At 36.5% G+C, this 20,502-nt stretch overlaps 1 protein-coding gene and 1 long non-coding RNA gene across 3 annotated transcripts; both read left to right on the plus strand.

Moving 5' to 3' along the window:
* Positions 1-395: 395 nt before the first annotated feature.
* On the plus strand, positions 396-3,748 carry LOC112771756 (AT-rich interactive domain-containing protein 1). Of its 2 annotated transcripts, none has more exons than XM_072225440.1 (2): positions 396-787; positions 866-3,748. In XM_072225440.1, exon 2 carries the CDS (start codon positions 2,371-2,373, stop codon positions 3,358-3,360), a length of 990 nt encoding a protein of 329 aa, XP_072081541.1. In that variant the 5' UTR covers positions 396-787; positions 866-2,370; the 3' UTR covers positions 3,361-3,748. The 2 variants fall into 2 exon arrangements, with proteins under 2 accessions (XP_072081541.1, XP_072081540.1); XM_072225439.1 differs by having other exon boundaries at positions 396-729.
* A 579-nt stretch (positions 3,749-4,327) lies between these two features.
* LOC140181550 (uncharacterized) lies at positions 4,328-9,930 on the plus strand. Its single transcript, XR_011876332.1, has 2 exons — positions 4,328-5,000; positions 9,769-9,930. It is a non-coding gene; the product is annotated as an uncharacterized lncRNA (long non-coding RNA).
* Positions 9,931-20,502: the final 10,572 nt, after the last annotated feature.

Below are 20,502 nucleotides of genomic sequence, written 5' to 3' on the forward strand. Positions count from 1 at the left end.
CCTTTCTCTCAACCTTTCTTTCACCGCTGCCAATAGGCAAGTACGTATGACTCACTTGCACATGAACCAATTATATAATTACCCTCAAAAGCGAAAGTTACAGTTACCACTTACCAATATACACTTTTTTTTTTACATTGAAATTAATATATATTTTTATTAAATTATTCTTCCACCTTAACTCATGACAACAATAAAAAAATCTCATGACCCACAAATACAATCCAACTATGGTTCTAAAAATTGGACTGGACTAATCGGTCGAACCGATTCAACCAAAAACCAAGAATGTCAATGGTCCGGTCCTATATCCAAAACTGGTAAACCGGAAAAAAACCGTTGAATCGGCAGAAAACCGGCCGATCTGGTTCTTATAAAACGATGCCGTTTTACTAAAACCCTCATTTTTCAATTTTCACCCTAGATCTCAGCAGCCTCACCTTCTTCCCCTGCCTCCAACTGCCGCTTCTCCTCTCCAACAACAGTGTCGCCGCCTCCAACTACTCCAAGGTTCCCTGCGTTTTCGGCGGCGCCAGCCGCTAGTTCGCCGCCGTTCGTCCAGCGCGCTGACCTTCACAACCCGCCGTTCTTCGACGGTGCGTTCGACTTCGCATTCTCCGCAAGGCTCGACGAGGCGCTATTCCCGGCGAGATTCGCTACAGAGATGGATCGCCGTGTCAGATCTGGTGGCTCGTGTATTGTCGCCGTCGCGAGTGCGGGGATGATGAGGTGAGGGAGGTCGTTTATCTGTTCAGTAATGTTACCTTGGCTGGAATGAGAATGACAAGTATGTTATGCGAACTTCTTGGTTCATTCTTGATTTTTCACTGCTTACTGGGTTTTTCACTTTTTCTTTTTATTGCAGATGATATATACATAGAAGTTGTAGACTGATGATGTCATGGGTAATTCAGTTTGCTGCATTGCATTACTAAGTATCTATTGTTCTAATGAATAAAAAAAAAATATAAATTGATATGAATCGAACAGGTTCTGCTCTGTGAACAGGTTTTGCACTTGACTATGGAATAGGTAACTGTTGTTGAAATTATTGCTAAAAATGGATTTGTTATGCTGCTGCTATAAATTAATTTCTTTCTAGCTCTTGACCTCTTGTTAGGAAGTTTCACATGCCACATACTTAATTCTGTGTTGTATGTATTGCAAAGGGTACAATGAAACTAGGCCGGTTAGCAAAGGAATTAGCAGCAGAAAGGACTGCTTCCTCGTCCAGTGGGTTATGTAACAATTAAGTGTTAATTTTAGTTATGTCATTCCTTTAGTAATTATTTGGCAAAAGAATTTCTCTTATTGCTCAAAAGAATTCCTTACCTTATCTAATATCCATACAAGGAAAACATAATTTAAACCGTATGAGTACTTGAGTAGTAATTTTGTGCTTCTTTCTCTGTTGCAGCATTCTTATAACTCTTAAATTATATAAATATAGTGAAACACATTGTTTGAGTGAAAGTTTGGATCAGTAAATTGCATAACCAAAATAATCTATCTGATTGCTGTGTATAATCTTTAGGCTATTTCTTGTGTTTTTCATTTTACAAAAATAAGTTTATTTTTCTTTTTAAGTTTTACACTAGTTCTCACTCTTTAGTACTTGTTTCAAATGAATATAACTAAGTTGAAGTGAATTATTCATGTCACTGTATAAAGGTTCTGGAATAGTTGGATACCCTAATGTTGGAAAGTCATCATTGATAAACCGTTTACTAAAGCGAAGAATGTGCCCTGCAGCCCCCAAAACAGGAGTTACCCTAATTGTTCATGAACTTGTATTCTGTTAAAGTTGAAACTAATGGCTTCTAATGTTGAGTACTTAACAAGTTTTTGAGAATTTTGATGATTGATGACAAATTTTCATGTTGGCATTTAATATTTAGATATTTCTTTTTACTATTTAACTTTTTAGTTTGTATTTTGATAAGATCATATGGTTTTGGTTGATGATATTTCATGTAGTGTTTTAAATTTTGAAAATATTTTAAGATTTATATTAGACTATAATTATATTTTAGGATGTTTATTTATAATTTATTTATTATTTTATTTTAAAATGATTTTTCCGATTGAACCGGTTGAACCAGTGAACCAGTGACTAGAGCGGTTCGATAACCGGTCCGGTTCTCAGAACCTTGAACCCAACAGAATACATAAATTCAATTACAATTTTAGTCTTTATTATCTTATCTTATCTTTATTTGTTCTTATCTTATCTTTATTTGTTTTTATCTTTCATAGGCCAATGCTCTATATATATTTAGTTTTACCTTCATAATTCAATTCAATTCAATTCAATTAGCCATCAATAAAATTTCTTCCTCTTTCCTTTTCCTATTCTTTCACAATTTTATCATGGTCCAGAGTGTATGCGACTTACTGGATGGGAGAAAGTTGTGTAGAACTAATAGAGTTAGGTGCTTGAATCCAGAGCTCAGTGGTTCTAAAAAAATTGTTGATTTGAACTCACTGTACCGGAAGACAAATGTTGCTACTGTTGGAAACTTATGCAGCCGTAATTATGCAATGGATAGACTCAACCATTTGAATGGAAGTAAAACATCAATAGCGGATATATCTGATGCAGTAAACAGCATGACTGGAGTTTCGGATGGTGGCAAGAGGTGTGATAGTGGCGATGAAGATAGTATTAATAAGGGGAGCTCTGGTCGAAAGAGGAAGAGAGAGTCTATGTCAGAAATGCTGCACTGGATTCTTGATAGGGCTGAGAATCCTTGTGATCCTGCAATGGGTTCAATGCCCAAAAAGTCAAAGTGGAAGTCATATGGTATTGAAGAGATCTGGAAGCAGGCTTTGTTGTTCCGGGAAGCTGTATTTCTCAAAAGTGATCACCCTAGTTGGCAGGGTCAAAGGATGCATCCTTGCATGTATGATGATCAGGTCGGGGCAAACTACAATCTTAGGGAGAGATTAAAAACTAAGAAATCACCTTATTCTAGTGCTGAGAAATGTTCACTTGATGAACCTGCCACCGTGCCCATTCCTATTGGCCCGGCCTATCAAGCTGAAGTTCCTGAATGGACTGGCATGGCTGTTGAGAGTGATTCAAAATGGTTTGGAAACCAAATATGGCCAGCAGCAAAGGTGAATACCAATCTTATTGAAAGGGATCCCATTGGAGCTGGAAGAAAAGATTCATGTGGCTGCCAATTTCAAGGTTCTGTTGAGTGTATCCAATTTCATGTTGCTCAGAAAATGGCTAAACTTAAGCTAGAATTGGGTGATGCATTTTACATGTGGAATTTACACAAGACAGGGAAAGATGTTAGGCGATTGTGGACCGAACAGGCGAACACGAAGAGAAGAAGTTTAAGGATGTGGTGAAAGCAAACCCTCTTTCACATGAGACATGTTTTTGGGAACAAATTTTCAAATCGTTTCCTACAAAGAGCAGGGAAGATTTAGCTTTTTACTACTTCAATGTCTTCCTCTTGCAGCGAAGGGGATACCAGAATCGGAATACTCCAAATGACATCAACAGCGATGATGATGAAGCAGAATATGGACCATTGAAAAATTCTTTCGGACATAACACAGGTAACCCTCGAACTACCTTATTATCGCCTAAGAAGCCTGAAGATAGTGAAGTCACAAGCTTCGTTGAGCAGAGTTTGGCCATTTGTGCTTCTTCGTGGCAGCAATCTTCCATGTCAATTGATCTCTTCTATAACACTTCGAGTTTTTAAAAAAATAAATAATGAATTATTCATAATTTATTATTTTATTAAAAAAATTATTCTCTTAAAAGTAATTAAATTAAATTTTACGATATTTTAAATTTAAAATCTATTAAAATTTTTAAATAATTTTTATTATAATAAGATATTTTTAAAAAATAAAAGAATTATTATTATTATTATTATTTCCGAAGCCATTAAGGCAAAAAAAGAAAGCAAATGGTATATATATATATATATATATATATAATTGATACCTAACAAAGCAAGTTCACCATCTAATCTTGCTCATTCCATGACGGAGTTAAGTTGGAAAAAGGGAGAGAGAGACAATAACGATTCACATTTTTTAAAATATAAATATAAATAAATTATAATTTATTTTATAAATTGAAATTTTTTATTTTTAGAAATTATTTTATTATAAATAATTAAATTAATTTTATAACTATTTAAATTTAATTAAATTTATATTCTTATATATATATATATATATATTTATTATGATAAAATATTTTACATAATTAAAATTATAATTCTAGTAATTTATAATAAATAAAAATTATATGTTTATTTTAATTTAAGTAATTGATATTTTTAATTTAAAAATAAAATTTAGTTAATATTATTATTATTATTATCAAGTTTCAAATCCGCCGAAACGAGTAAATAGCAGTATTCTTCGGTGAGCTTAGCTTTATTAATGCTTCACGTAAATTTTTTATCGTTATGTTACTAATGTCATCTATATTAGTAACTCATATATATTATTACTTGTGTTTTAATATATCTAATTTTCATAGTTATTCGTTTAAGATATTTATAATTTGAACCGCTGACTCAACAACTTTATAACTTGACACGTGGCTCATGCATGACACCCAACCCCCCGTGTGTCACCAAACTAACTAAATCATTATTATTACCATTAATAATCATCATTTTCATTTTCAAATCAGCCGTGCATGCTTCATTGAGAAGAAATGAAAGAATGGCCATGTGAGAGAGAGAATGAGAAACCATGGAACTTTTGACTTTCGGTGTTCGAATTCTTAAAATTCGTAACTCCAATAAAAAATCTAATCTGATGAAAGTGTTCGTATCTCCTTCCTTTACGTGTTGGTGTCACTTTTGTTCGATGGAAGTTGCCGGTGGCATACCTCCCCTTCCACTTGAATTCGGCCAATTGGAGTTCTAGGAGGCATAGACGATTTCTGACGTTTTCTTCTTCAGCAGCTCAGTCGAAAAGCTTCTTCGGAGTTTCGAATATTTTGATTTCGTACGGAGGTAGGGTTTGGTAATTTTATAATAATTAAATGTGAATTTGATACGTGAATATTGATTTGATTGATTATTAGTTGAGTTTGAATGAGATTTTGTTGAATTATTGTTGATGCTCGTGATTTGTTGGTTTGGCTATGAGGAACAACTTAGTTGTGGTTGTTTTAATGGTTTTGGGACTGTTGTGATGTAGTATTTTGAGGAAATTGATGAGATTTGGTGGTGAGTCCACCGAGATTTGCTTGTCGGAGATACATCGGCCAATTCAGGGGATGGTCGCATCTGTAAGACAAAGGTTGCTTACAGGGTTATCGATACATACATTGGCTAGAGAGAGTCTCACCTGTAAGATAGATGTTGCTTACAAAGGTTATGACACTGGAAACCAAACTCAGACAAAGGTTGCTGAGTTACGTCGGGAGCGGGTCGAAACCGACATATGAGCTCATTACCTGCACTAGGGATAGACATGCATCATACTTGTTTGCGCATATTTGTTTGTGAGTGTGTTTTCTATGATTGTGTGTGCTTGTGATTGGATTCTGTATTCTATAATTGCTGAATTGGCTCGTACTTTATTGACTGTTGTTGCTGACCAAGTATATATAAAATGAATATAACTCTACACCCCGACCCTACTAAGAACTCCCAATTCTTACCCCTATCTCCACCCCCCTTTCAGCTAGGGGTGTACATGGGCCGGGCCACACCGGGTTTGGCCTAACCCAGGCCCGACCCGAAATATAGACCGGGCCTAATTTTTAGACCCTAACCCGACCCTAAACCCGATGAAACCTATGCACTTTCGGGCCGGGTGAAAACCGGGTCTTTAGCATGTAAAAATCATCTAATCTTCAACCATGATTTCACAATTCACATAGTAAAATTCACTTAGAAAAATATAACAAGAATTAAACCTTCTCTAAAATTAAAGCATAACCACAATCAATACTAATATTGTCTAATAACATCAAATATTTAAATCAATACAAATAACACAATATTATGCATTAGTCTAAAGTCTTATGCATTTTAAACATAAAACATTAACTTATAGTCTTATAATGACTAATAACACAAAATATTATGGTTTACAATACTTAAATTTCACATAAGAATAGTCATCATCCATCACTAATAACACAAAATATTAATTGTGTACGATGACCGGGCCACCGGGCCGAGTTCGGGTGACCCGAGCTATGGCCCGGACCCGACCCTAGACCCGATGAAATCACACCAAATTAGTCCCTAAAAGGTTCGGGGCTGGGCCGGGTCTTCGGGCCGGGCTGGGCCATGAACACCCCTACTTTCAGCTATAGGTGCGAAGGTTTAGTGTGAAGCTACAGGAGTATTGAAGATTATGTTTACGAGTTAAGTTGTTAGATTTTGTTTTCCCTCTCATCGTTTATTGTTTTTAGTTTTTAGAGGGGTAGGACTTGTAATCGAGGTTCTTTGACTAAGTCTGTGTATATACAACTATGTGAATATATATACTTTTGTGATTAAGTGATTTAAAATAAGGTCTTCTATTGTTTTTGTAATTAAAGTATCGGTTCGTATTTGCGAATGCTCAATATTAAATAAAGATAGTATTGAATAAAAATGTTTAGAGGTAAGTAACGCCTGAACTTTTAGTGCGATTATGAGGTACTAAAAGTTAGGGTGTTACACCGTGGGTGAGGGAGGAAACCATGACTCCCTTTGATTTTTCGGGTTTGATTTCTTGTGATCCATAACTTCAATAAAAAATCTAATCCGATAAAATTATTCGTATCCTCCTCCTCTACATGTTGGCATCACTTTTGTTCGGTGGAGGTTGACAGTGACGTAGCTTTCCTTCCCCTTGAGTTCGACTAATTGGAGTTCTAGGAGGCACAGACGATTTCTGACGTTTTCTTCTTCAGCAGCTCGGTCAAAAAGCTTCTTTGAAGCTTTTGTTATTTTGATTTCGTACAGAGGTAGGGTTTGGTAGCTTTATAATAATTAAATGTGAATTTGATAAGTGAATATTGATTTGGTTGATTATTGTTTGAGTTGGAATGAGTTTATGTTGAATTATTATTATTGCTTGTGATTTGTTGGTTTGGCTATGAGAAACAGCTTAGTTGTGGTTGTTTTAATGGTTTCGGGAACTGTTGTGATGTGGTATTTTGAGGAAATTGATGAGATTTGGTGGTTGAAAGATTAAATTAAAAGTTAAGAAAAATTGATAACCGAAAGACTCAAAAAAGGATTAAAATACAAGTAATATTTTGAAAGAAAAAGGTTAAGGGTTCAAATATACTTTTATAAAATATCGAGGTTGAAAATAGAATATTAAAAAGTTCGTGATTTAGAAAGTAATTAATAAAAACTTAAAAATAAGGTTTTATAAACTAAGTTTTAGAAGAAGATTATAAATATTATTTTAAATACTTCTTTAAGATTATGTTTACTTCTTTAAAATAAATCATTATTATAATTAGTATTTATCGAAGATATTATTTTGTAAGAAAATTATAATGTGTAATATTAACGAGAAAGCAAGTAAGTAGAGTAATCTTAAAACCTTTAGAGAACACATACTTAATTAAAGAACTTTATAATTTTTTTCATAAGACACTTAGAGAAAGGCGAGGGAATAATGCGAAGACAATTTATATTGTAGAATGATAAGAAAGAAAAGAAAGAAAGAAAGAAAGAAAAGAAAAGAAAATGAGATAAGCAGAGATATGGTGGTGAGTCCATCAAAATTTGCTTTTCAGAGATACATCGGCCAATTCAGGGGATGGTCGCACCTGTAAGTAGGGGTGGCAAGCGGGGAAGCCCGCCCCGCCCCGCCAGAAGCCCGCCATTTGGCGGGCTGGCCCGCCCCGCCCCGCCTAGTGAGGCGGTCCCAGAATCCTAGCCCGCCCCGCCTAACGGCGGGCTGGCGGGCCGGCGGGCTAAGCCCGCCAAATATCCTCTTTTTTTTTTTTAACTTTTAACTATTAAATAATAATATAAAGATATAAAAAAATCTCTTTTGTTTTTTACTTTTAACTATTATAATTTCTAAAAGTATAAACAAATTATAATTTTTGTATTCACAAACATTAAAGTCTTTGTAATTATAAATATTGTTTCCAAAGCAAAATAAACATAATCCAAAACATAATTAACAATATTGTCTCTAAAACAAAATAAACATAATCTAAAACACCCAATTTTCATCTTCATTCTCTTGTAAGTTGGGTTGGGGAAGTTGGGTTTTAGTAAAAAAAATTATAAAAATACCCCTTGCTAAAAAAAGACTAAGCCCGGCGGGGAAGCCCGCCCCGCCCCGCCAAAGCCCGCCAAAACCAGCGGTTTAAGCGGTGCGGGTTAAGCGGGCTTTTGCTATTTGGCGGTCCCAATTTTCCAGCCCGACCCGCCTTTTTTGGCGGGTTACGTGGGCCGGCCCGGCGGGTTTAGGCCCGTTTGCCACCCCTACCTGTAAGACAGAGGTTGCTTACAGAGGTTATGTCTGCATACATCGGCTCAAGGAAGTCGCACCTATAAGACAGAGATTTCTTACAGAGGTTATGGCACTGGAAGCCAAACTCAGACAAAGGTTGCTGAGTTAAGTGGAAATATAATTCAATAAAGAACAGAGAACAAAATCAAAAGAATAAAAGAAACTAAAGAACGTCTGCCATAATAGAGCAGATAAAAAAGAAGGTATTAATTAAAGGTATTTCTGCCACAGTAGAGTAGAGAGCAAAAATTAAAAAGAAATTAAGTGTTGTTTGGGCCTTAGTGCCAGGTGTCTAGTGGGGACAGCGATGCGTAACGCTCACTTGATACTATAAGGACGGTTCAATGAGAACAGCGATGCTTAACGCTCACTGGAAACCGAAAGGAATGTTCCCATGAGGATAGCGACACGTAACGCTCATGGAAGGGACGTTGGCTGAGATAGGGACGGCGATACGAAACGCTTATCTCAGGACTAGTGTCGGGAATCGGGCAACATACCGACACATGAGCTCATGGCCTGTTAGGACTAGACATGCATCATGCTTGTTTGCGCATATCTCTGTGCTATGTAACCCTGGGATTGTGTGTGTGTGCTGCATGACTGATTGACTTCTGTGTTCTTTTATTATTTATGCTTATATGTGTTCTGCTGTTAGTTGCGGTTGGTTAATAATAGCAAAACGAACGTAACTAACTACCCCAACCCTACTAAGAACTCCCCAGTTCTTACCCCCTATTTCCACCCCTTTTAGTTACATGTGCGAAGGCTTATTGCAAAGTTGCAGGAGCACAGAGGAATATGTTTACGAGTTGAGTTATTAGAATTTATTTTCCCTTCACCTTGTTAGTTAGAGTTTTATTCAAAGGGGTAGGTTCTGTAATTGTTTTATATGTGATACTACAATGTATTAATAATATTAAGTATGTGAATGTGTTGTTTGTTCTTGTTGGAAAAGTTATAAATTTTAGTAAAACCATTGATATATTTACGCGTAAAGGTTCAATAATAAATAGATAATAAAAGGAATTAAGTTAGTAACACCTTACTTTTGGTACGATCATGAGGTGTTAAAAGTTAGGGTGTTACATCTTCTTCTTGCTTGGAATATCAAATCATCTTTGCACATCTTTGCTGCAGCAATTTTCAAAACCAATCTTTATCTCATTGCTTAGGATGTGAAATCATTGATTTCTGCGTCTTAGCTGCAGAATTTTGGTGTCGATGGTTTGTTGTCACCTTGCTTTCTTGGTGTACAAGATTGGGATTCAATTGATTGGTTTGATTTTGGTGTAGGTCTCTGCGAAATGATATCTGGTAGTGGAAGCAGCAAACTAAAAGATTTGAACAGCTAGAATTCGGAGTTTTCTTTAGTTTACATGCTTCCAATTTTGAGATATACTTTGCATTAATGCAACCCAACAGAATACATAAATTCAATTACAATTTTAGCATTTATTATCTTATCTTATCTTTATTTGTTTTTATCTTTATTTGCTTCTATCTTTCATAGACCAATGCTCTATATATATTTAGTTTTATCTTCAAAATTTACAATTCAATCAATCAAGAAATACAAAGTACAATATTCTTCATCTTTTCTTTTCTTATTCTTTTGCAATTTTTATCATGGTATCAGAGTCATGGTATCCTCCTTGAAGATGATACATAAGCTATCATCTTTCCGGTGTGAAATCATTGTATTTCTTTTTCAACCTCCTCCCACAATGAATAATCAATCTTTCAATTTAACTCAAGATCCAACCAATCCTTATTACATCAGGTGAAAATCCTACCTCGGTCTTGGTTACCCGTGTTCTTTACCAGCAATTTCGTCTGCTCTTACTTCCGACAGTTCTGTTTGCGCCTTTTCCCCGCAGTTTCATCTCCATCTTCTCTCGGTAGTTCCGTCTGTGCCTTCTCCCCACAGTTCAGTCTGCGCCTTCTTTTCAGCAGTTCTATCTGCATTCTGTTTTAGCAGTTCTATCTGCACTCTTATCGCGCTCTATGTGCCCTCTTTCTTATCGCGCTCTATGCGCCCTCTCTTATTGCGCTCTACGTGCCCTCTTTTATTGCACTCTATGCGCCCTCTGAAGATCAATCTTATCACACTCTACGCGCTTTTTTTTTAAGATTGTTGTTGGCTCTCTCTCCTTCAAGCACAACATCTTTTATATTTTTGTCGTCCACAGCTCTAGCTCTGCCGCACGCATCTCCCTCTGCGTCACCACGTCAGACGTGTCTTTCTCAACAATTTTATCAGAACTTATCCGTGGATTATTAACATCTTTCATCCACCAGCTTGCAGGGGCGTATTAAACTACTCCTCCACCTTAGCTCATGACAACAATAAAGAAGTCTCATGACCCACAAATGCAACCTAATAGAATACATAAATTCAATTATAATTTTAGCCTTTATTATCTTATCTTATCTTTATCTTATCTTTATGGGAGCCACTTAGATAAAGATGCTAAAAATATCCTTTTTAAAGATATTTTTTAAAATTAAAATTTAACCCATATAATCAATTAAACTGTATTATTTTTATTAAAATTAAACCGGAGAAATCAGTTTAGTAAAAAAAATAATAAATTAAATTTTGAATCGGTATAAATTAATATTTTTTTAAAAAATGATTACAATATCCCTATTATAAAAAATAACTAAAATACCCCTATTTTATATTATTTGACCGAAAAATGGTGAATTAAATTTTGAATCAGTCTAAATTAATATTATTTCATGATTACAATATCCCTATTATAAAAAATAATTAAAATATCCCTATTAATTTTGAAAACTCCAAATTCTAACCATATACGATAGAAAAGAAAAAGGGCTAGAATTTAGAATTCTCAAAATTAATATATATAATAAGAGTATTTTAGTCATTTTCTATAATAGGGGTATTGTAGTCATTTTTTATAAAAAATAATATTAATTTAGACTGATTCAAAATTTAATTCACCATTTTCCGATCAAATTAATTTGTCTGGCCTAATTTTAACAAAAATAATACGATTTAATCGATTATATGTATTAAATTTTAATTATTAAAAAACATCTTTAAAAAAAGACGTTTTAGACGTCTTTATCAAAGTAGCTCTCTATCTTTATTTGTTTTTATCTTTCATAGGCCAATGTTATGTATATATTTAGTTTAATTTTATCTTCATAATTCAATTCAATTCAATCAACAATCAATAAAATTTTTTCATCTTTTTTTTTTCTTACTCGTTCACAATTTTATCAACTTTCGAGTGGGAGGGCCCTCTTCATGCCATGCGTTTCAAGTTCAAAGTTTTATTTGATTGACAGTTTGATGGACAGGCGTATGAATGCGACAACGAATTTTTTACCCTGAGAAAGGCTAAACATGCAGCAGCTAAGGTTGCTTTATTATCATTGTTGCTAGGAGGATTTCAAGAGTTTAGTCTTAATCACCTACAGCCATTTATTGAAATTTCTTATATAATATTTTAATTTTTTTTTCAAGTTAAAAAATTCAGGATAATTCCATTTTATACAAGAATCTTTTACAAGAGTTAGTTTAAAAGAAAATATTTAACCTACCTTCTTATAATACAAAAACATATGACGAGGATCATATTCTGACATTTCTCTTCAGCTTAGAAGTTGAAGGGGAAGTATTTATTGGACAACAGGCCACAACCAAGAAACAAACAGGCAGAGATAAGTGCAACAAATATTGCATATGCAACTTTAAAAATATACAACTTTAAAAGAACAAAAAAGGTAGTTTCATAGTTTTTTATTTTATATATGCCCATAAATATTGAAATACAAATACAGTAAACAAATTTCTGCACAACTTAACTTCTTATTGTTGCTGCATATTATATGTAGAACCCTCTTAAATCTAATCATAGAATATAGATGACTAGGACGAGTAGGGGTATTCGCGGTGTAGTTTGGATCGGTTTTGAGTCAAAAACTCATCCGATCCGAACACTAATTTTACTTGCGGTACTGTTTAGATTGGATGACTTAAAAAAAATCCGATCGGATCCGATCCAATTTCAAGCGGTTTGGATTGGATTGAATTTGCGATTTTGTAAATTAAAAAAATTAAATACATATAACAAGTTCAACATCAAATTTTAAATAATCAACAATGATATAACAAGTCTTAATAATATCTTAAAAAGTTAGCGATAACATAACAAAAGAATTAAAATTATAGGTTAGTTAAAATAAATAAATAAATAATATTTTGAACATAAAATATTTATTAAATAATAATAATATATAAATAATATAAAAATGTATAACAAATTGAACATGTTATAAGTATAATTATAAATATAATAATAAAATAACAATATTATAGCACATTGTGCAGTTTGGATTGGATTGAATCAGTTATGAAAAGTAGATCCGAAATTCGATCTGATCCAGCTGTTTACAAAAAAATAGAATCCAATTAAATCTGAATTAGTGCGATTTTAATCAATTTTTGATTTGTATTGAATTGAATGAGCGGTTTAATTTGGATCGATTTAGATTTGAGCACCCCTAAGCACGAGGAGGATTAAATGAGCTGCATATCCCATTAAAGCAACATGGTTACTTTAAGACACCACAGTTGCAATTTGGATGTCATTGTGCTCCTATGGCTTTGCCTATGTTTTAATTTGCTACTCCATGAAATACAAGATCTTGCTCTGTTTTGGCAAGTACATTATGTTTTAATTTCTTTCAACATTAATGAAAATTAAACTTTAAATTTTTTTGCTATAAATTTTTTGATACTTTGACATTTAAACATAACTACATACATAAATGCTACCGTTAATTTATATTTGTAATAAATCTGATCCGGCCACTGATATCATTAAAAGAAAATGTAGTTCGGTTCACTTATTAAGCAAAGAGTAGAATAGGTTGTTAGCGGCATAGTTGTAAGAATTGGACCGGATCGACCGGTTCGACCGAAAAATCGGTGTATCGGTCACTTGGCCGATCCTATTAAACAATCAAACCACACAAGGAATAGAACTAGACAGATTTAGTTTGAAACTTTGAATCGTCTAATTTTGATAAAAACTAACAAACCAACGGTTTTGTATAATCTGGCCGGTTCGAAACTCTTTTTTTTCCTAACCAAAATGACGTCATTTTGGTCGTTAAAAAAAAAAACAGCCCTAACCATAATTGGCTACCCCTCCCCCTCGAGTTCGAAGGCTCTCTCACCTCATCACACCATAGTCTCTCAATCTCACTCCAGAACTGACGATCGTCGGCCGTTTCCTCTACTTCGTCTTGCAGGCTACGGGTGCATCTTCGACTACGTTGCATTTGTGGCTCCCCTGCACCTTCGCGTCTCCTTGCTCCGCGTCTCACATCGTTGTTATCGTGTTCTCTCTGTCGCTGCTGCCTCCCCTTGCCAGAGTCTGCTTCGCCGTGCTCGGACAGTTGGTCTCCTCACTTCTCTGTGTTTGTGAAGTGAAACCCATTTTCTCTATTTTTTTAGTTATTTAGTTGGATTTTAATTTGATTAAGTGAGTGAATAACTGATTAATGAGGTTGAATTGTTGATTATGAACCTGTTTATGTTATATTGTTAATTATAACTTGTTGAATTTGTTGATTCTTAGCCATGTAACATATATAGGTTAATGGCAGATTTATGTTTTCTTTTTGAGAAAAAGACAAATTAGTCCCTGACCTTTTAGCCCGCGGATATTTTCGTCCCTGAGCATTGAAAAATACTTTTAAGTCCCTGACGTCCCTAAAAATTAGACGGATCAGTCCCTCCGTCCATAAGCCACCGTCAGACCCGACGAAAAAGGCTGACCTGGCTCCCCCTCTGCTTACCTAGCTTAACGGCGTTCCCACGTGGCACGTTAGTGGGATGGAGCTTTTGAAAAAGGGACACATAAGTCCCTCTCACTCAAAACGACGTCGTTTTGTGTGCTGCCCCAATCCTAAAATTCATTTGGGTCGTTCGTTTATGGTGGTGGCTGGTGGTGAGGAGAAGAGTTGTTCAGATTTCAACAATGGCTACGAAGGGGGCATCATCAACCTCAAGAAGAAGTGTTAGTGGAGTAAGAGAAGAAAATTCTATTTCAAGCTCAATTCCATGTGCTGTTCATGCTGACCATCCAAACGACGCCGTCGCCCCGAGGTGCTTCTGTGGAGGTTATGCGATAATGTATATGTCGAGGACCATTAGCAACCCTAACAGAATCTTCTTGGGTTGTCCATTCTATAAGGTAAGTTAAAAAATTTTGGCTTTGGTTTGATCTGAGATGGATGCAGATAGTAGATGATTTTGGTGATTTTAACAGGGAAAGAAATCTCATTGCAAATTTTTTGTTTGGGTCAATGAGCATCTTGCCAGAATAGGAAGCAATTGTTGCATCTGTGACAGCAGACATTTGGTTGAGAAACATGTTGAAGTTGTAGAAGAGGAAGACGAAGAGGAAGATGAATTGGATCATAGAATGGCTGTTTTTGAAGAGAAGATTATTGCTTTGGAGAAGAAGAAAAACCCATTAGCCTTGTGTTTTCCTGTAATTATATTTGCTATTTTTGTTGCTTTTTATGTAGCTATTGCTTGAGAGATGGATTATAGAAATCATGATAGAGAATGGGATGTTCTAGGTTTTTCTTGTGTATTGAAACATGCCATTTTAGCAAGTTATGGATCCTGTAATCTAAATGGAACTCTAGTTATAATATATGTATGTTGAACTTATGTTTTGAATATCTAAATAAATATGGAAACATTGAAGAATGAGACTTAGTAGTTGCATACATAATTTAGAAAGTTGATGTTATATTGCTAAACAAGTTTTTCATAGCCATAGTTTCCTAAATCTTCCCAAAATGAACAAGTCTCCTAAACTGGATAGTTTGAAGAAGCTTAAGATGTCAAAAGTAAGCCTCAAACACAAAATACAAGGCATAAGCCAAACTGTGCAGAAATAGGTATAAGCCAAACTGCAAAATCAACATAACTAAAAGCTAATACAAGGCATAGTGGAATGTCCAAAGTTACACAGTTCTTCACTTCTTTGGCACGATGGAAGGTGGATTAGGGATGAATTTGAATATTCTGGTTGTGGCCGTGCTTGCTGCTGCTAATGTCTCTTGGGTAGCTGCTGCACTTGGTCCTGGGATGACTAGAGGTGGTTGTGGGCCTGTGGGATTTGGCTGACTTTGAGGGGGTAGTGGACTGGGAAATAGTGGAGCTGGTGGTCTGAATATCTTTTGCTTGGGCCTCCTCTTTGATGGAGTTGCTTGAGTTTTTTGGGCCACTGTAGATGGAACTTGGAGTGGAGGTCGAAACGGTGCCCTTCTGGTTATTGGTCCTGGCCTGACTTGGGGTGCTACTGGTGTTGCTGCCACAGGGTTAGAAGGAACTGGGGTGACACGACTTGAGACCTGTGTTGAGACCTGGGTTGAGAAGCATTGTAATTAGTAATAAAGATTAGACAACTTAGTCACTAATTAATTAATAATGTACATTGAACAATTAGTAACTTACAGCAGGTGTTGATTGCTGACTAGGTATGTGATGATCCTGACCAAATGGAGCATCCTGACTAGATGGAGCATCCTGACCAAACAGGAAATAGACACTAAATAAACATTCAATAAGACACATAAATTACTAACCAGTTAAGAAATCAAACAGATTACTCCTTCAGCGAATTACTTACAGTATCAGTTGGAGCTGACTGTGACAGTGGAATGACTACCAATGACTAAGATGTGGAACCTTTCTTGGGCTTCTTTGTCTTAGGTTTCCAATTGGGATCAGATGGAGTGCCCTTGCATGTCTTGTAGTTATGTCCCGTTGAACCACACTTACTACAAGTGACTTTGAATGACCTCTTCAACTTTTCTCCTTGTTGCATCATTGGCTCAGCTGGATCTTTCTGTCTATTGTGCACTTTTGGCCTTCCAATTGGTCTCTTTATGATAGGAGGATCCAGCCTTGAATACTCAGTCCTTGTCCAGAACTCCTCACTTGGCACAGGCTGAATATAATGAGCATATGTCTTGTGTATTGACTCCATGCATAACCATGGATGCACATAATCCTCTGGATGATCATACCTCTTCCTTACTGCTGCTATGGCATGCATACATGGCATGCCTAACACAGAATACAACATCATGAACCAGAACAGAATAAAAAATTAATAAAACATCATTCAGCCAACAACTTAAGATACAGAAAACAATATATTAGAACTAACCAGTCAGCTGCCATTTGTTGCAGGAGCAGGTCTGCCTGATGAGATCCACGTCCACCTTTGTAGCTTTACGACTAACTTTGAAACGCTTACGTGCATCATCACCTGTCCACTCTGCGCGCCATTTATTGCTAGGCCTTATTAGACGCTCCATCCTCTTCTGCTGAACTGGTGCGAGCTTTCCAGTATAATCACTAAGTAGCTCTTTATGCTTAACCATCCTCCGCATCAGATAGCACCTAATTTCTTCACACATTGTGAGGATAGACTTGCTTCTATAGTTGACTATCTTTGAATTGAACACCTCACACATGTTATTCGTGAGGTTGTCCACTTTTGGCCCGTGGGAGAAATATGCCTTCACCCAAGTAGCTAGCTCAAATTTGGAAAGATATTCCCATGCCCTCTGATTAATGCCTTTGAGTTTCTCCATCTGTTCTTTGAATTCGGGTATGGTGGTGCACTTGGCACAATCCCAAACCACCTCCTAAATATACAAATCCTTAAATCGGTTTATGAAGTTTTTCCAAATGTGCATCACACAGTTTCGGTGATGTGCATTTGGCATCACTTCTTTCAAAGCAGGTAGCAATCCCTAACACAGTACACAAAGATTTCACCATTAAACATAACCAGTAATTTCTGAACAAATGCATTATTAAACTAGGCATAACATTGAATAACTATCCAACTGAAGCAGAATTCAGAATGAAATAATTCAACCAGTATCAAGTATATAAAAAGTTATGAATGTTACCTTCTGTTGGTCAGACATGAAATTTCAACCATGAGTCTGCACATCCCCCAGATCCTCCTGAATTAGAGTAAGAAACCACTTCCAAGACTCCTTGGTTTCAGACCTTGCAACTCCATAAGCAACAACATAAAATTGATTATTCGCAACTTGGGCCACTGCAGTTAGGAGTTGTCCACCATAGTATGTTTTCAGGAAGCAACCATCAAGGTGGATTAGAGGCCTACATCAACTCTTGAACCCCTGCTTGCATGCCTCTAACCCTATATAGAGCTTATCAAACACAGAAGGGGATTAAGGAATTGGAGTTACACACAGCTCTGCCCTGGACCCAGGGTTGCTTCTTAGAATCTCAAATAAATAATCCCTCACATTATTGTACTGCTCCCTCTCATTGCCTATTATCTTTTCCCTTGCCTCTTTAACTACTCTATAGACCATTTTGGGATGTTCAGTGAGTGAGAACTCTTCTCTCAGAAAGTCAACAGCTTCATTTGTTCTCATGTGAGGCTGTGTACTCATTCTCTTTTTCACCTTCTTACTAATCCAATGTTGATCAGCATCATTACTCCCTAGGTCCCTTGCACAGGTGTGATCATTTTTGTAAATCTTCACCTGATAGCATTGCAGTGATTTGTTGTATGACAAATGAACTAACCACGGGCACTCATCATCCATGCATCCCACCTTAACTCTCTCCCTGCCATTCTTAATCCACCTAATCTCTCTACCCTCAGCAATGAAAGAGTCTTTCACAACTTCTTTAAATCTCTCTATCGTTGCAAACCTAGTCCCTAACTCAAACCGGCCCTCTCCAAAAGTATAATCATCATCAAATTCAGGAAATGTGTGCTTGCTAGACTCATCATCTGATGATATAGGAGTATGTAAATCCTCATAATGGTAGTCATATATGGGGTTATCATCATCATCTTGGACTGCACTAACATAGAACCTTATAGTTGGATCTCTGTTGGGCTGTTGCTCATTGGGCCCATAATTGGCCTGCTGCTCATTGGGCTCAGACTTGGCTTGCTGCCTTCTATTCACCTCAAATGCCCCTATTCCACTACTTTGTCCCTTCTTTAACCAACTTCTCCTATTCCTATTCACACATGTCTTCTTTGCAGCTGGCTTCTTTGCAGATGGCTTAGTTGGAGTCACAATTTTTTCCTTTCCCTTACTAACTCTCTTCCTTATGCCTGCTCTGTCCTCAGCACTATTATCACCATCATCACTGTCACTTTTATATCCAGGTGGTGGAGGTTTGTAGGACTCATCCTCCATACTCTCGTATCCATCATCTGAAGATAAACTCTGAATCTCTTCTAACACAGGACTCTTGCCTTTGTTTCCACCATCCTCCACAATCTCAGGCTCATCAACAGGGTGGTCAAAGTACAGGTAAAACTCATTCATCTTTGTATTCTTCATTTTGTTCTCTCGCATGGAATTAATCCCTGCATCCCCTGTCAAATTGTGTAGCCCAACTCAACGTCATCACTCATTGGATCATACCAATAAACTGCCTTGTACGACTGGTACCCTAAGCCTTTAAAAAGTGTGATCAAGTCCCCAAAATTCACAAAATCCAGGTCCATTTTGGGAAATTTCTCTACTTTTCTGTTCCGTGGTTACCTGAAACTGTAGGTCGATCTCGGACGAGATCTTCTGTGCTGATCGGAGATGATGTATCCGGCTGTGAGTGGAGGCCGAAGCTGCCGTACCCGACTTATTGAGCTTGGCTGCACTTGTTGATCCTTTGTCACCGGAGGGTGGGGGGTACCTGCAAGAGACTCCGATGCCTAAGTTAGCACGGGTATTAAGCAAGTTTTTTGTAGAATCAGAATATGAGTTATACCTGGGTGCTCCAGTGTATTTATAATGGTGTGGAGTGACCTTTTGGATTAAGATAAGTTAGTTATCTTATCTTATCTTTAGGTGAGGTTAGCTTATCTTCAAGGGAACCGCCTTTATCTCTATAGGCTTGAACTGCCTTTTGGATTTAGGTCGTGTTCCTCTATCTGGGCCTTTTATTGGGCTTTCCTGTTGATTTGGCCGACCTCTTTGAGAAGAGGTTGGATAGCCTGACCTGAAGAGGTTGGTCGCTTTGTTACTGAACATCCTAGGTCGGATAGCTCGACCCAGGGTGTGAACAGTGCCCCTGCTCGAGCTCGGTCTTTCTTTTTGAGGTCGAGTCCTAGTTTTTAAGACTTCGATCCTTCTCTGGTGAAGCCGAACTCGAGCATTTGTCGACTTCTTTCTTTGTAGAATCTTCCTTTTTTGAATGTGGAACGTTTTTTTCTGAAAGCGCGCGCTTTTTGTATTAGCGCTCTGTTCTTGGGAACGTGCGAGGGTTTAATACCTTTATTAATTGTTTTTTAATGCTCTGTTTCCCTTGGCCTTATTTTGAATTTTCACACACACGAACGGTTTTTCTTCTTTGTTTTTCTTTGTAACTTCCTCCTTTACTCTCTCGCTTTCTGTTTTTGCCAAAATTTTGCATTTCTTGTGTGGCGGTGTTGTTCGACGATTTTGCCGACAATTCTGTCATTCCGTCTTCAACTCTTCTGAAGCTTTCCGCTTTTTTTCAGGTTGGTTCTATTTACAGTTTCTTCACTTTTTTCGTTGCTTTGTCTTTGGTTTTCTTTGTCATTTGACTGCATGTTGAAAAAAGCTTGGACCTTTCTATGATCTTTGTGTTTGTTTTGTCGCTGTATTGTGTTATCTCTGATTTTCTTTTTCATTTTTTCGCCTACTCCTGGTATTCTTGTTTGAGGCTTCTTAGGGCTTTGCATGTTCTACTGTTGCTTCTAGCTGCTTTTTGAAAAAACTGAATCTTGCTCACAATTTCAAAAGATTGCCCCTTGATTTCTGCCCTGTTTGGTGGCTTTCCTTGTTGCTGTACCTTTGTAGAGGATGACGATACCCATAATTTAATTTTGCCTTTTGTTCGAAGTGCATTTTCTTGACTTCCTTTTGATGCTTTTGTTGCTTGTTATTTCTGTCTGAGACTGTGAATTTTGGGAGGTAATTATTTTGATG

Source organism: Arachis hypogaea, chromosome 18 (genome assembly GCF_003086295.3).
Source record: "Arachis hypogaea cultivar Tifrunner chromosome 18, arahy.Tifrunner.gnm2.J5K5, whole genome shotgun sequence".
Lineage (NCBI taxonomy): Eukaryota > Viridiplantae > Streptophyta > Magnoliopsida > Fabales > Fabaceae > Arachis > Arachis hypogaea.